The sequence below is a fragment of the Cupressus sempervirens genome, chromosome 7 (genome assembly GCF_028749045.1).
Source record: "Cupressus sempervirens isolate cs-2001-9-10 chromosome 7, ASM2874904v1, whole genome shotgun sequence".
NCBI lineage: Eukaryota > Viridiplantae > Streptophyta > Pinopsida > Cupressales > Cupressaceae > Cupressus > Cupressus sempervirens.
The window spans coordinates 885320183-885336903 of NC_143124.1; the positions used below are offsets into that span (position 1 = coordinate 885320183).

The 16721-nt window shown below is 38.9% G+C and overlaps 1 protein-coding gene across 1 annotated transcript in view; it reads left to right on the top strand.

Moving 5' to 3' along the window:
• The window catches only part of LOC149550329 (protein SEEDLING PLASTID DEVELOPMENT 1-like), a 215964-nt gene that overhangs the window by 135958 nt on the left and 63285 nt on the right, over positions 1-16721 (top strand). Inside the window, exon 4 of the mRNA XM_089793382.1 lies at positions 3345-3536. Coding sequence (XP_089649508.1) covers positions 3345-3536 — 192 coding nt within the window. The remainder of the gene's footprint in view (positions 1-3344; positions 3537-16721) is intronic.

Here is a 16721-nt window from a genome sequence, read left to right on the forward strand (position 1 = left end):
ATCAAGTTAAGGGGGAGTGTTAATTCTGTAATATTGATATATCATATTGGTCTGATTACAGATCGTACAAATTTGTTCTCTCATAAAATCCCTTTGTAAGTTAGTCCTATAAATCTCCTTAATAGACATCAGCATCTCCTTTGGGCAACATAGTTAAAGACTAAACTAATCATCTTAGCTAGTTTGAATATTAACAATATGTCTCCTTGTAAAGTCGCTGATTTTAAGAGAGCAATTAAGGCCGACTTTGGAAGGGACATGTCCTTTGTAAAGACATGCCCCTTGGTTACTTTATTTAAATAGCATGTGAATGTGGATAAAGGACACACAAGAAATACTAAGTCTACTCCTTTAGCGTTCATTGCCTCTTATGAATTACAGCAGATATAAATATATAGTTGCAGAATTATACATCAAAGGATACTATATATACCGGTCGGTGTTGATAAAGACCATCTTCAGAAAAGTACAAAGGCTTCATATCAGATTTGATTGTTCATAATTTGTAGAAACTTTACACCAAGTGCCTTGCCAAGAGTGTTAGCGAAACAAAAATTTACTTACTATAAATAATATTTCCGCCAAAATGAGCCAAATAATAAATGCAAAAACATTGACCTGATCCCAAATAATACTTAATAGAAGTGATGTCCATATTGCTCAGGTGACATCTCACCCAAAGATCCTCAAATGAAGACATTAGCCCATGAGGGTTGAAATGATTGGCTAAGAACTCAACCATGGAAACTGTCTAGAAAGGGGACATTATAGTGTTGTCCATTCCCAAAAAACTTCCTTATAATCAATGAGCAATCACATGTTCTATGGGAAAACGTGTGATGCATATGATGTGTAGATTACAGTTGCATGCAGCCATATTGTTTGTTCCGTACATGTTAATGACTGGTTGTGGATCTGTTTGTTCTACAGTTCAGTCGTGACTATCTATCATAACACTTCATAACTATCTATTATAATACAGTTTTGATAATGCAAACTGCATTGGTTTTTCGGATATTCAAGAGTTAGGAATATTCATGTCATGGGGCTGGGTGAAACAAAAGAATTGATAAACCAGCGTCTGACTTCTTTAAACTAGCTCAGTAATATTCAGTTCATAATATGTTACAGTTTGTGTGCAGACGTGTAAATACATATTAAAAGAAAGATGATTTTAACGGTATCCATATGACACTCTATAGATGCATTAATAGGAATAATGATGTAAATTAAGTGGTTCAGAAAATTGGGTCTGTACCCCCATTGATGGCTCCTAATGTGTTGACAACCACTAGTGGGTCTGTCTGTTCTCTTAGCTTCACATGTCCCTAATACTGCTTGACCTTTCTATATTACAATTCAATTTTAATCCTTCACCATACCTCTTCACAATTAGCTATCATAATATCATGCTCATCATGCAAATAGTATTGGATGTGTGTAGACTCACTAGATAGTAGTAGGTATGTATTGGCATAATTAAATATTCTTAATTACACTTAAGTTTACTTAGGATAATGCATCTGCATTTTAGTCGTCATGTAAACACAAAGGAGTTTACATTTCATTTTAGCAAATGGTATTGGAGAAATCCACTTGAGGTGGAGTTAGTTGTATTCTCATACCTCTTTATGTGTGAGATCTACCTTTAGTGCTCCCATCACATTATCGTTCTCTCATTGTTGCACATACTTTGTTGTACTATGGAGGATGATCCACCATTGGTGGACATGTCATTAAACCTTGTCTAGTTGATAGGTTAGCTCTTGCATTGCCCCTAGTTATCATGCATTGCCTATATGTTTAGGCACATCTATGTTGTATTTATTAATTGATCGGGCATCCACTATAATTTGATCAAATATTGGATTAATCATTTGATCATATTATTTTCTTGCTCTTATTTGTGCCATTAATTGAGCTTCTAGATCTTGGCATTTTCATTCTTTGCCTTGGGAAAATTCTTACAATATGTCATGGAATAGGTTGAACCAAAAATTTGGCCTTGGGAAAATTCTTACAATATGTCATGGAATTGGTTGAACCAAAAATTTGGTAAACTAGTTCAAAGCTTGTTTAAATTGGTTTTAGTCATACCTATATCATATGTTGTTGTAGTTTCTGTTCAAACATGTGAATAGATGTAATTCTCATGTTTATCAGCATGAAATTTTAGAACAACTTTCCTTTCGGACTTCTCACTCCCTGATGATGGTTGTTATTTGTACTCGATCTTGATCTCCATTCTTCTTTTTGTTGATGATGTGGTTCTCTTGGCCTCCTCCCCTGAGGGCCTTCAACATCTCCTAGATGGTTTGGCCTCCTTTTATGACTCGAGATAGCTTAGACTTAACCTAGATAAGACGTGTGTTATGGTCTGCAACTGTTTGAAGACCTCCCATCTAAACTTATTCTTTCAGGGCGAGGAGATCAAGATCTCATCAACTTACACTTATTTGGGTGTCAGATTCTTGAGACCTTGTTTTAATATGAGATTGGCCATGCAACACCAGGTTAACAAGGGCCTGGGTTCCCTTGCTCTGATTGAGACATAGTGCTTCCGACATCAATTCCAGGACACCGCATCCAAGATGTCCCTTATGGATTCTTTGATCGGACCAACTATTCATTATGGTTTTGTGGTTTGGAGGCCCTCCCTCCTGGCCTCTAAATGGGCTTCTCTCGAGTGTGTTTAGACCCCTCTCCAACACATTATCAATTGCCACCAAGCCACCTCTAATAGCATCATTTTGGGGCTCTCCCCTTTAAACTTGGTGTCATCTTCTAGTTGACCTGGTTTCTTCACCGACTTTGGGGGTTTGTTGACTCTACTAAGGGTCGTCACATGTATTCTTACTTTGCCTATCACTCCTTGAAGACGATCATGGCGACCACCCCCATTGATCGGGCCCGGTGTTGGTATGCTCTAGGCTCAACTATTAGGGTTAGTGGGCATTGATATTGATTGCATACCTTTTTTCTAGTACTCATTGGATGCTCCCATTCATCTTCTCCCTACCCAGTTGGAGGTGAATAGGAACATCATGATAGACATCAATAGGACATTTAATAAATTATCTTATCTTCCTATAGTTTTCTTTTCAATCTAATCACTATGTTAACGATCACTTATTCTTATCACATGAAATTTCCATATCACTGTTTGAACCTTCTGAGTTACAACTATTTGATCCTTTCTTGACTATTACAAAGTTTGATTTTGTAATGTTTGGAATTCTTAACCGTCTTTACTTTTGGGTACCTCAGTTACATCTCTTGGTAGTTTATGAATTTCATATGTTAAGGTGATCCCTTATGGAGTCTAATCGTTATTGCAATTGCAGGTTATGATTGAAGCAGTTGAGAACCATATGCCTGAGACTGTTGTAATTGATGAAATTGGGACAGAGCTTGAAGCATTGGCAGCTAGTACTATTGCTCAACGTGGAATCCAGCTGGTTGGAACTGCTCATGGAGTAACTATTCAGAATCTCATAAAGAATCCGTCTTTGGAGATACTTGTTGGTGGCATACAGGTAGGAAAGTATTTCTGTTTTCTTCATGAAGTGTTTGTTAATAATGCTTTATGTATTGTTATGCATAGAATAGTTGACGTCTGTGTAAATGGACTTGTCTGTGTGACTAGTTTTTGAACTATATAAGGACATCTTTTTCTACACCTAACACAAATATTAAATCTTAATAAGGCCTAAAATGGGTCTGACAAGAACATATGGAAGTCATTGCCTTCTACTTTCACAAATGATCTATAGAAGCATATATTTATTCCATTAGATTGCAGTACTGGATTTATGTATTACATGAACAATGAGAAATTGTATGTATTATTCCCTGTTTTAGTTTCTAGTCAAAGTATGTCATCACTTTATTGCTCCAAGAAAGTGGCCCTTCCATCTGTTATGATATGGACTTAGATATTCTAAGTGCAACTTGGTCCTACAGATTCTAAGTTGATAATGGATCAGAATTTTGATGACTATAAGGAATATGTATAAAGATTGCATTTCCCAGAATAGTCGACTCAGTGCATACAATTGCAATGGAAACAAATCTGGTTGACAACAATGGAGAAGACTACAATCATCTGGAAAGAATCGAATCCACAACCATGGTTTCAAAACTTGTGATTTGGTGAAATTCGGGAGACCTGATTTTTACACAACTTGGGAAAATTTGATGAATTAAATAAATTCTAAAGTTCATTAAAAAACCAATATCGTGCAAAATACTTCTATAAAACACATGAAACGAGTCTTCTGAATTTAGGGAAAGTGTTTTCTTTTAGATTTGAGTAAAAATAGAGTACAATATCACATCAACATGCAAATAGAACGACCAATAATATGATATGGACCACAGCAATGAAAGTCTTTATCAAGAATCACTTCATTGACACTACAAAATTTTACGTTCATAGCTTCTCCTTTATACATCATATTGATGATTGGGATTCTACCCGTCCATGTTAAATGTGACCACATGTGGCAGACTTAGACTTAGCAAAAACTCAGCAGACCAAAAACTTTTGTCTCGGGAAAAACTTGATGACTTTAAATTTGTTTAAATTTTTTTACAGACACATTTAAAAAAAAATCAATGACAAGATGAATCCAATGAAATGATCAATTTTAAGGCAGAATGCATAATTGCATCAGTATGCATAATCATGATGGCTATTACACTAGATGTATGACAAATATTATAAATTTATGGTGACCACCTTTAAAATTTATCATCAAAATTCATTAATTATATATCACATCTTCCTCTTCCCTAGTCTAGTCAGAACATGGGAAGAGGTTGAGGCTGTATTCCTTGATGTCTATTGTGGCTCCTTGCTTTGCATAGATAGATGTGCTTGTGGCTCTAGCTTGATCTCCATTTTACAAGTAGATAACAATGAATCCTCATTGCTTCATCAGTGTCATCCCTTTGTCTTGCTTTTTGTCACCACAAAATATAGGTAACAATACGAAACTTTTTCAACTTTGTTTCACATTTCTCTGAATTAGTTCATTATTTAATTGGATAACATTTATGAACCAATCGACTCTAATTGATATAAAGAATCCTTTTACTAAAGACTTTCGTCAAGTCTTTTTAGTTTTTCAATTTGTTAAGCCTATTCTTGATTTTTTAAGCCTTCAACGTCCTTTTTCACGTTTTTGAGTGTGTGTTTGTTAGCTTTTGGTCTTTTGATTTTGCTCAAATCATTGTTGTTGGTTTTCCCTTCGATTCGGTCTATCTTAGGGCTTAATTGGAGTTGGCAATTAAAATATATGATCATTTTAGTGCCCCAAAAGTGGACTCTCCAGGTGCAACTGCATGATTTAGAAAGTCATGTTATATTTTAATGTTGACATTCACTTTTTGAAAAATACAACTAAAAATCACTTTATGTTATGTTTTTAAGTTACTTTATCATTTTAAGTGATCACTTAAAGTAACTATAGAGCACTTATGGTATATTTTTAAGTTGAGTTGCTCTTAAATTTTTCACTCAAGTGACTATATTAACTATATAGTTTGATTTATTTTTGGAGTAACTTATGTTTTATTTAAAACATATAAGTTAAATATTACTTTTGAAATGATATTTGCTCATAATATGTTAATTCTATTATGCAAATGTTATTTTTAACCCAATTAAATGATATTTCCTCAAAAATTAATTAGAGATGTGCTTAATTGATCACTTAGGTTGTTCACTTACATGTCTTTCAACCCATTTACATGTAAATATGCAAATGCCTTTAGAGACCATGATTTTGAACTAAAAAGGGCATTTTAAAACACTTAAACATGTATTTTAAAATGTGCAATGAGACTCCAAGAGTGCTATTTGCATCTTGGAGCGTTTGTAAAACATGCAATGACCCTTGAAGAGTGCGATTTGCATGAAAGACTTCATTTGATGATATTTAAAACATGCAATCTCTATTATAGAGTGCAATTTGCCTTTGAGACACATGTAGATGCAAGATAAGAACCCAATTTTGGATTTCAAGGGCAAAACTTCATGAAGAACACGTTTTTGTGAGGAAATGCCCAGATCTGCCCATTGTATGGATCGAAATTTCTCCAACTAGGGCCGTTTTTGCATCTTTTTGCATTATCATGCATTAAACATTGGATTTCTTGCATAAAAAGATCCATTTTATGGCATTTTGAAGCCACATTTTGCCATAAAAAAAGTTCATTTCTTTGTGTTTTTGAGCATGTTTTGGCTCTAGGAGGAGCCGTTTTAGGGTTTATGTCCTTATTATTCCTGTTGGTTATCACATTTTTGCCCTCCAATAGCAAAAACAATTCATGTTCATGCATATCAAGAACACGTTTTTTTATAAAAATGTCCCAAAACATGGTTTTCGCAAAAACGATTTGTGTTTTGATGATTACTGAAATGTTCTTTGCTGGATTTGATAAGAATTATTGGTTTTGAACTAACAAGAATTTTGTCGAATAGTTGTCATGTAAACAAGTCCTTAAGCAAGCTTATTACTGTCATCCGCTATGCTGATTGCTCACATAAATGATATGAAATGACTATTATAAACTTATGAAAACATGCCTTCAATAAGTGCTAGATGGTGTTTCAAAATCACAATATTGTAATCATGAATTCTAATCAGACTAATTAACCAACAACAGATTTACAATATGCAAATGACAAGTTTCTGAGTTCAGATATATTAAAGGAAAAACAGAGATCTGGCTACGAGCTATGTAGATAACATACAGACCTGTTTGTAGTGTGAATATCAATATGGGAGTATGAATCTGCTTTGAATGTTCTCCCAGTGCCCACGTTCAGCTGTTCTGACTTTAGGTGTTATCTACCATCTGTATTTTGCCAACCGACTGTACTTACTCACCTCTATCCTCACTCTAGCATCCATTGCGGTTTACTTATGTTTGGTATGTGACCCTGCCGAATGATAATGGCATCTCTAGTATCCTGTGAATATATCTGACTCATTGCTAATACATATGCCATCACCCTTGCAGACAACCCAACTTTGCAAATTATTGCTGCTGTGACCCCGACCTGTTATTCTTGGTGAGATGGTCACGCGAATATGTTCTGTGACGAGAGTCGAGGGCAGTCCAATTCCTTCCTAGTTGCTACGCATTCAGTGCTTCAACCTGATGCTAGATGATGCGATTACAATTGATTGAAGAGGAAAATGCATGTACGTTTGAGGTTACCATCTTCTATCATGGAATGACTAATGTCCCTCTTAGCCATCCAAGCTTCAACTATGCAGATAGCGTCCTGTATGTGGTGCCAACTCTACGAACTTTAATCACCTTCTTGCCTTGAAGCTATGATCTCTTGATATCAATGAATTGTTCCAGCTCTTAATTCGGAAATACCATGTGAGTCCCAGTTTTGTGTCCAGACTCAACTATTTCCTTAAGGGGTTACGTCCTTAAGAAAAATCCAGTTACATCTAAGTAACCATTAGGATTTTCTAGAAATATCATATATTCCTTGTGTTAATCCCAAGGCAAAAAGCTTTCTTAAATAACCTTGAAGTGTGGGGAGATACAAACATCTTAGCAATGTGGGATAAAAAACTATTTCGTCTTTTAGCCACTTAAGTCATTTTGCCTTTAAGTGACTTTAGGTGATAAAGTACTTTATATTACAATCCAATAAAATAAAGTGACTAAAACCTTAGGATTTCCCATTTAAATCTCCTCAACCGAAACCCAAACTCCTGTAACTGACTGGCATCCTAAATCATTTGCCGTTAGCCTATCCAGATAGAAAGATAGACCAACTAGGCGCCGATAAGGCTAGCGCGGAGAAGGGGACATTATAGTCCTCCCTTCCTAAGGTTTCTTGCCCTCAAGAAATCTCAATGCCAGATGCTATAAGATAGACTTGCTTTCCCAAGTAACATCCTCGTAAGGTAAATCCTTTTAGCGAATCAGATATTCCTCGATAGCCCTGTTATGCAACTTTCTCTCTCTGACTTCTATCACCTCTGCTGGAACTAATACAAGCTTCCCTTCCTCATTGAGCGGGTGCAACTCCATGGAGGGTATTGTATGCTGGCCAATTGCTTTCTTGAGGCATGAAACGTGGAACATGTTATGAATTTTGCTATCCTTAGGTAAATCTAGCTCATAGGCAACCTCACCAACCCTCCTCATAATGCGATATGGACCAAAAAATTTGGGGCTGAAGTTTTTGAGACCCAGTCTTCTTCAAGGAACTCTGCCTATAAGGTTGGAGATGGAGATAAATCACGTCACCCAACTCAAAACTCTGCTTAGTCCGACAGTGATCAACATACATCTTTTGTTGATTTTGGGCCTGTAGAATGTTCTCCTGTAGAGATTGAAGAATATCTTGTTGATCCTGTATCCAATCGTCTACTAGAGGTGCCTTGTTGTTCTGCAAAGCCAAGTCTACAAATGACAGGGGCTTGTTGCCATAGAGAGCACAAAATGGAGACATCTGAATGGACATGTTGTAGGAGTTGTAACAATAATCTTCTAGGTACAACCACTTAACCCAAGCTCTTTGCTGTCCTGCTACATAGCTCCGGAGATAACTTTTCACCCATTTGCTAACTATCTTCGTCCGTCTATCCGTTTGGGGGTGATAACTTGTGTTGGGTGTTAACTCCGTACTTGTCAATCTGAACAGTTTTTGCCAGAAAGTGCTAAGGAACTTTCTATCCGTGTCGCACAATAGTGCAAAGAAGACCACGTAAGCGAGAGACCTCCCGAAAGAACAACTCAACTACCTGAGAGGCTGACCAATCTGCTGCTATGGCGAAGAAGTGAGCGAACTTTGTTAACCTATCCACCACCAGAAAAATGGATTCCCTACCTTGCACCCTAGGTAACCCTGTAATAAAATCCATGGAAATACTCTTCCATTTCTGGGCCAGAATGGGGAGAGGCTGTAATAACCAGGCCAAAAACTCATGCTCTGACTTGTTTTGTTGACAAGTCTGACACTCCCTGATATGCTAGAGGACATTTTCCTTGAGGTTCTTCCATGAGAATCTTTCCCTAACCTGTCTATAGGTTTTGAAGAATCCTGGGTGTCCTGCTGATGGTGCATCATGTAGAGTTTCCATAATCTTACTTTTGAGTTTAGATCTTAGTATGAGGTAAATACAATCTTTATAGAAAATCACATCATCTATTACCTTATACTTGCTGTCCTGAAGCTGTCCATCCATAATCTAACAAGCTTGAGTATTCTTAGAATACTCAACCAACAACTGAGACTTCCAATCTGCTGAAATCTCAGACATAGCACAACATTTCGCTACTGAGGGCCTCCTAGAATGTGCATCAACAACTACATTGTTCTTACCTTTGATGTACTCAATGTCAAAATCATAGGCCTAAATCTTGCTGACCCACTTTTTTTTGTCTCTCATTAAGATCCTTTTGTTCTAAGAAGTAGCACAAACTATTGTGATCTGCCATAACTGTGAATTTGTCCCCCACTAGGTATTGTTTGAACTTGGCCAAGGCATGCATAATAGCCAACATCTCCTTATCATAAGTGGAGTACAACCTCTCGCCATCCTTGAGCATCCTGCTCTTATAAGCAATCAGATGCCTATCCTATATGAGCATCGCGCTAATACCACTCCCTGAAGCATCACACTCAAGAACAAACAGTCGAGAGAAATTCGGTAGTGCCAAGACTGGGCATGTGCTCATCACTTGTTTGAGCCTATCAAAAGTATCCTCTGCCTCAACTGTCCATTTGAAAGCCCCTTTTCGTGTAAGGTGGGTGAGGGGAGCTGCTTTTTGAGAGAAACCTCTAGCGAACCTCTTGTAATAAGAGCAAAGGCCCATGAAACCTCTCAAGTCTGATACATTCCTTGGTGGTGGCCAATCTAGGATTGTCTGAATCTTTTCTTGATGTGCCTTCACCCCATCTGCACCAATCACGTGACCAAGGTAAAGAATCTCGGTCAACTCGAACTCACACTTGGATTCCTTAGCAAACAACGAGTGCTCCTCCATGACACTGAGTACCTCATCTAGATGCTAGAAGTGCTTCTCCCGAGTTTTGCTGAAAATGAATATGTCATCAAAAAATACTAATATGCTCTTTCGCAGCTGCTTCCTAAAAATGACGTTCATGCAGGACTGAAATGTAGTTTGTGCATTAGTGAGTTCAAATGGCACCACCAAGAACTTGTAGTGACCATAGTGACATTAGAAGGCTGTCTTATGGACATCCTCCTTGCGAATCCGTATCTGATGGTACTCCAATCTGAGATCTATCTTTAAGAAGTAAATTGCCCCATGTAACTCCTCCATTAGCTCATCAATGTGAGGGATTGGGTATCTGTTCTTAATGGTCCTCTTGTTGAGAGCACAATAATCTATACACACTTGTAGAGTGCCATCCTTCTTCTTCACCAATACAACTGAAGAAGCAAAGGGACTGGAGCTAGGCATGATCTGTCCCATGTCTAGAAGCTCCTTAATCGTCCTTTCTATCTCCTCCTTATAATGCTTGGGATGATGATACGGTGTTGTGATGATGGGTTTAGCACCCTCCAACTCTATGATATGCTCAAACCCTCTGTCTGGGGGAATACCTGGAGATATGTCCTCAAAAACCCTCTTGTGTTGGCTGAATGTCAATATGAAGTTGCTGTCCCGAGTCTAAGGTAGCCTCAGAGGAAATAAAATAGTGTGCTGCCCACTCCATGTCATCATGCCTCATAATGGCCTCCATCCCTTGGGTTGAAATCAACCTAGGTTCACCGTCTAGCATAGCCTTGAGGATCACTTGTCGACCATCTTGTAAGAACTCCAAATGCATCTTTTCGTGATCAATTGTATATCGTCATGTGGTTTGTAACCACTATCTCTCCAACATGGCATCTAGTCCATCTAAATCCGCCACATAAAAATCTGCCTCAAGAAGGAAATCATCAAAATGAATCGGAAGTTCTAACACCTTCCCTACGCATCTCAGTCTCTCACCTCCTCCCACCCTAACCTCAAACTCATGTATGTCGTCAATCTGTAACTTCCTCTTGGTAACCCATCGTGAGCTTATGAAGTTATGTGAGGCACCCGTATCCAAGAGACATATAATACACTGCCCTCTAACAATTCCTTTCAACCGAAAGGGGTGTCCTATGGGATCGCTAGAAAGTGATGCTATGATAGGGGGCTGCCCTTGGGTACCTTCCTTCTTCCTTCCTCTAGGTGGTCGATCCTCGTTCTCCTCGTCATCACTGCCATCAACATTGCTGCCCTCTTGCTGCTCATTCTTCTCTGAAAGTACCTCTACATAGTGTATCTTGCCTTTGGCAAGACATCTATGATCGGGTGTCCATGACTCTCTGCAAATGAAGCATAGCTTCTTCCTCTTGAGTTCATTTCGTGTCTCAAAGTCCATCCTAAGAGGTGTAGCCTTATGCTGGTTTTTCGTTCTTTTGGAATGAAGTGGTCCCCTTATACGTCTTCGTAGGAGGCTGTAACATCGAAGAGGGTGACTCTAGATTGTGTGAGATCTTAATAGCATCATCCAGAGTGTTTGGTTTAAGTACCTTAACCAAACCTCTATATCTATCCTGTAAACCCTCGATGAACAACATTACCTTGCGTTGTTCTATCATGTTTGGAACCATCACCAAGATTCATTGAAACTTGTCAGTGAAATCATCTAGAGATCCACCTTGTCGTAGTTGTGCCAAATCCCTGTAATAGAGCTCTATATTGTTCCTGTCAAAGTGAGTAATCAGCTTAGAGCTGAAAGTCTCATAGGATGTAATGAGACCATGATCCTAGGGAACCAACGTGTGGTGCCACCAATCATATACCGCTCCCTCTAAGTGCATTGTAGCAAATCTGATGGCTTCTTTCTCTGACATAGGTTTAAGTGTTAGGTACATGTCTAGCTTGTGAATCCAAGCTCTCGCAGATGTCTTACTACTGCCATCAAATGTAGGGAGAGATAGTTTTTTCATAGCATGCTTTAAGTCTTTGTTTGGTGCTCTAGGTCTCCTATCTTGGTGCTATTTATCTGACTCCCTTTTCTGATTTAAATATTGGACAAAGGACATATTTTTTTTAATTGGATGAAGAAACAAATCCCATTCATCATACATTGTCATAACATTGTTTGGTAGTAAGTTTGGTGCCGCTAGTGGTGCTACCTCTTCCTTTGCATTAAAAACTGACATCAAAGGCTTGTTAGTGTTTCATGTGGGAGCCGTAACAGCTCGGGGTGATCCCGCTACACTATTACCTCCATTGTGATGGCTCGGGGCTCTCCTGTTAACTAGGGCTAATTGTTGTATATTAGCTGCGAATTGTTGAAGTGCATCAACTATGTTATTTTGCCCATCTCTAATAGCTTGCAATGTTTCCCTTACCTCTCGATGCGGTTTAGTTTCATTACATGCCATTTGAATGTTGTTTATCTGTTCTGCCTGTTCAATCCGATCAACTTGTTTAGTATGTTCAGCTTTTTCACCTGCTCCAAAAATCAATTTCTCATCCATTGAATAGCTATCCTCAATATCAATCTATTCAGAAGACCTTGCTTGTTCTAGTTGGAGGTGACTAAAATTATAAAGTTTCTTCCTCATACCTTGCTGTCATTTTATTTTCTGTTTATCCCATGTAATGACCCTTACTATTAAGGCCACTAAAACCCTCAAACTGATCTGAGACAATTTGTCAAACACTTGGCATGTAACTGAATAGAGCTGCGAATAGGGCTAATTGTTGTGCAACGAAACCACAAAGTACAATGCCAGTATCGAAATGTAATGTAATGAACAATAACAGTACCAATAACAATATTCAGAATATGGAAACTCTCAGATTTGATACTTTCAGAATATAAAGACTGTGGTGTCTAATACATATGCATATGAATATAGATTGATGACAACATATAAACCTTCATATTCAATCCTATCAATGCATGCAAATCTGATTACAACTGATTATAATGGACTGAGCTGTGCATCTACATTAATGACTGATTTTACAATATCAGATTTAGGGGACTGTCACAACTATGCACTTCTAATACATCAAACCCTTGACAATGCAATGCTATGACATGACAATAACCCAGTTCAGATTATATGATAGATGACTGGTTTACAACAACAACTAATAACTGGAGATAACCAACAATGCAATGACAGTGCTGACTGTTCAACTATTTGTATGCAACACCTTTGACAATCAAAAAACTCAATATGTGCACCTGGTATTGCTGCTGGAGATGTCTGATGTAAACCGCTGCCAAAGACACTAAATCCTCCACAAACTGCCCCCAAACGAACCCCCAAATTGCTGCTGCTGATTCTACTGGCAAGGCCGTACCCAAGCCAACATGTACGACCCCTATATAAAAATAATGCTGGGGTTTTGGGATCCCCCAATGCAAGGAATATGGGCGCCTAGGGTTAGGTAGTAACCCTACCAAACCATAAAAAATAACTCCAAGGGGTTGAGAAGATATGAGCAATTATGTGGTTCCAAACCCTGATTTGACAATTCTGAAAATGCACAAATTTTGTCTTCAAACCCCTGCCAAACGCTTCACCAATGCTAGGGTAAATCTGAAACCCTTATTCCAACCAAAATAAACCCTTCAAACAATTTCTCAATGAAGTTCCAATGAGATGGCTGAATACCAACTCCAGTTATGCAACCCTTCAGTAGATATTTCACTACCTGAGTTATGCCAATCTAGGGGAGTGATTCGTTCCCAAAGATCGAATAGTATTTGCAGACCCAAGAGACTACAAATTGCTCCACAATGGAAGAAGTAGAAGAAATCTCAAATCCAAGCATGTCCAAATGAGAGGCCCAACCCTTTATTTATTCACTTTTTCTAAGAAGTTGCTAGAACTTCTAGAAACATCCTTTATAAAACCTCATTATGATGCACTTTTTATAATAAAGTAATTTTATAAAATAAAAAGTGCAACTCAACTTAAAATTATAACATGTAGGCCCCGATAACACATAATAATGAAATATAACCTCTTAACACTTCTTCAAGAGCAAAATATGACCATCTGATCCGCAGAATTGACTCTCTCTCCACACCATTTGCCTACGAGAGTCGAGGATAGGAAAATCCGGCACTCTACACAAGGTCAGCCAAAAATGGGGACATTACAATCCGCCCTTCCTGAAATTGCTTGTCCCCAAGCAATGGCTGAACAACAACCCAGTCAATCCACCTGGATCCCAAATGAAGTCATGAACTGTACTGCAGTCAACCAACGCAAGCTCCTGCAATATCCTTTGCAAAATAACCAAGAGGAATCCATGAATGAATCGTGAACCACTGCTCAATTGAACTCTAACTCCATAATTGCCATAGTTAGGAACCCATGAAACATTAACTCTGAAAATATCAAAACCCAAGTAGAGAGGACAACTGAAACTATCAACATAGCAAATGTCATCAACACATCCCACTGGCCTACATAGAGCGCACAATCCATCTCTGCAATAATGGTGAACACTCCGAAATGAAACTGCACCAAGTGCAGAGAATCCACACACTGTACACCAACTGGAGTCAACATGTCTCTGCAGATCACCAGCCATGCTGGCATCACCATAACTCCCATGCCCCGTTGTCGGCCAATAGGCATCACACAATAGATAGCAATCACTCAAACCAAATCTATTTGCCAACAACTCCTGAATACATGAATCAAAAGCAATCCGATGAATATACTCTGAAATATAATGCCAGTAAAAAGAACCAACCAACTCATCTTGCAAACATAATGCAACCAACTGTGACTGGTCATTAGCTAAGTGAGAAGATGGCATAGCCAAGGGAGTGAAAACAAGAACTACGGCTGAATCATCAACAACAGCAGTATCACCCCCAATCTCCTGATCATGAACCATCCAGCTGTCACTCGCCAAACCCAACACCACGTCATATGCCTCAACTTTCTACCGGTGGAGTCAAACCATTCCAAAACTGATGACCAACACTAGAAACCAAAGTACATCTACGTATCATCATCTCATCAACATGGTCATCAAAGGTAAACTGATGAGCATACTTCACAGTGTAAGGCCAATAAAATGCGCCAACCTCAGTCAGTGGCTCAGACTGTAATCCCGATGAAACTAATTGCAACTGATCACTAACCACGCCCGAACTCGCCACTACCTCCGAAGACACCTCCAAAAGAGTAGTACTACTGATAGGAACCATGCCAACTACCGACTCCTCAGCATCAAACATGATCTCTGGTACAATATCACAAGTCTCCACGCCATCAGTAGTAGAGATGACCATCATGTCGAGCGGACTACAATGCTCAACTGCAACACCCAATTCAACCGAGCTTGACTCTAGTGGAAGGGAACAAGATATGCCACTACTAGTATCTAGGATGGATGCATTCCCATCTCCACTGTCTCTGGCAATCTCAACCGTGGACATCCTCGGATCACTAGACACCATAGTCTGGGATTGTATAGAAACTGGTAAAGACTGCAGTCGCCCTAACTCCATGGTTACCTCAGCCAAACAAAACTGTGACTCCTTGAAAGCCAACTGTGTTCTCTCAAGGATCTCAGAAGTCACCTTGAGTTGCTGAGTAAGCTCGCTCACCTCCTCTTCCTTGACTACTAATGCCTCGTATGCTGTACTGCCCCACTCTATAAGATAATCTCTATCAGCTACCAACTGCATATAATCCTGTCTCAAAATCCGGATAGCCTCCCATAAAGAGTGGATTTCTGTCAAAGAAAGATAACTACCTCCCTGCTCATCACTAGTGGGAGAACCCCATCCATAAACTGCTAACAACTGACGAGCAGCATCGAAATGCTCGCAAGCGATAGAAATGTCTCGCTTGCCAACTCTCAGCTGACTAGACACATGATTGTGCTGACTGGTCGAACTCCTATACTCTATCCCTGGTACAAATTCCAAGGGAGTAACCTCAGAATAGCTATCATTTGTAATACTCAGATCCTGGGACTCTCCTGTAAACTCTATCATCTCTGATAAATCATCAACATGTGATCTGACTGTAAAAGGAATCTGAGTCCCTGCTATACGCGCTAACTCCCGAACTGAGCTCACCTCAAGACAACGCTCGTCCACATGTCTCTCAGAATCCTGGAGAGCCAACTGAATACACACCAAGGAATTTTGAGTATCCTCCAGCTCATGAGAAAACCGGTCAACCTCCTCCTCCTTCTTCTTCAATGCATCTAAATAGATGCCTGCAAGATTAAGGAGATGATCGCGATCTGACAGTAGGTGTATGTAACTTACCTTCATTGCCTCCATGCCTTCCTTGATCTGCTGTAAGTCGTCACAAGAAGAACCTGTTGTGACTCCTTTCTGTCTCTCCTGCAGTTGAATCATCCAAATGTGATTCTCAATCAATCCACGCATCCTGTCATGATGAGATAAAGCCGCGACAATATCCTTGTCCCTTGTCTTCAGCTGGCTTGCCAAACCAAGTGAAGAGCTACTAACCTCTATCTCATGTGAAGAAGCATCCAACTGTGCTTGATACTCATGTTCTGCAAAGTCCTGAATGCTCACTATCTGATCAACTGTACTATCCTCAAACATGACAGTATCCTCAACTGCTGTAACTTCATCCAGCCCAATTGTACTGGAATCACTATTTGTGTCAATCACACAATTTGGTGTACTTGTGATATCACCTTCT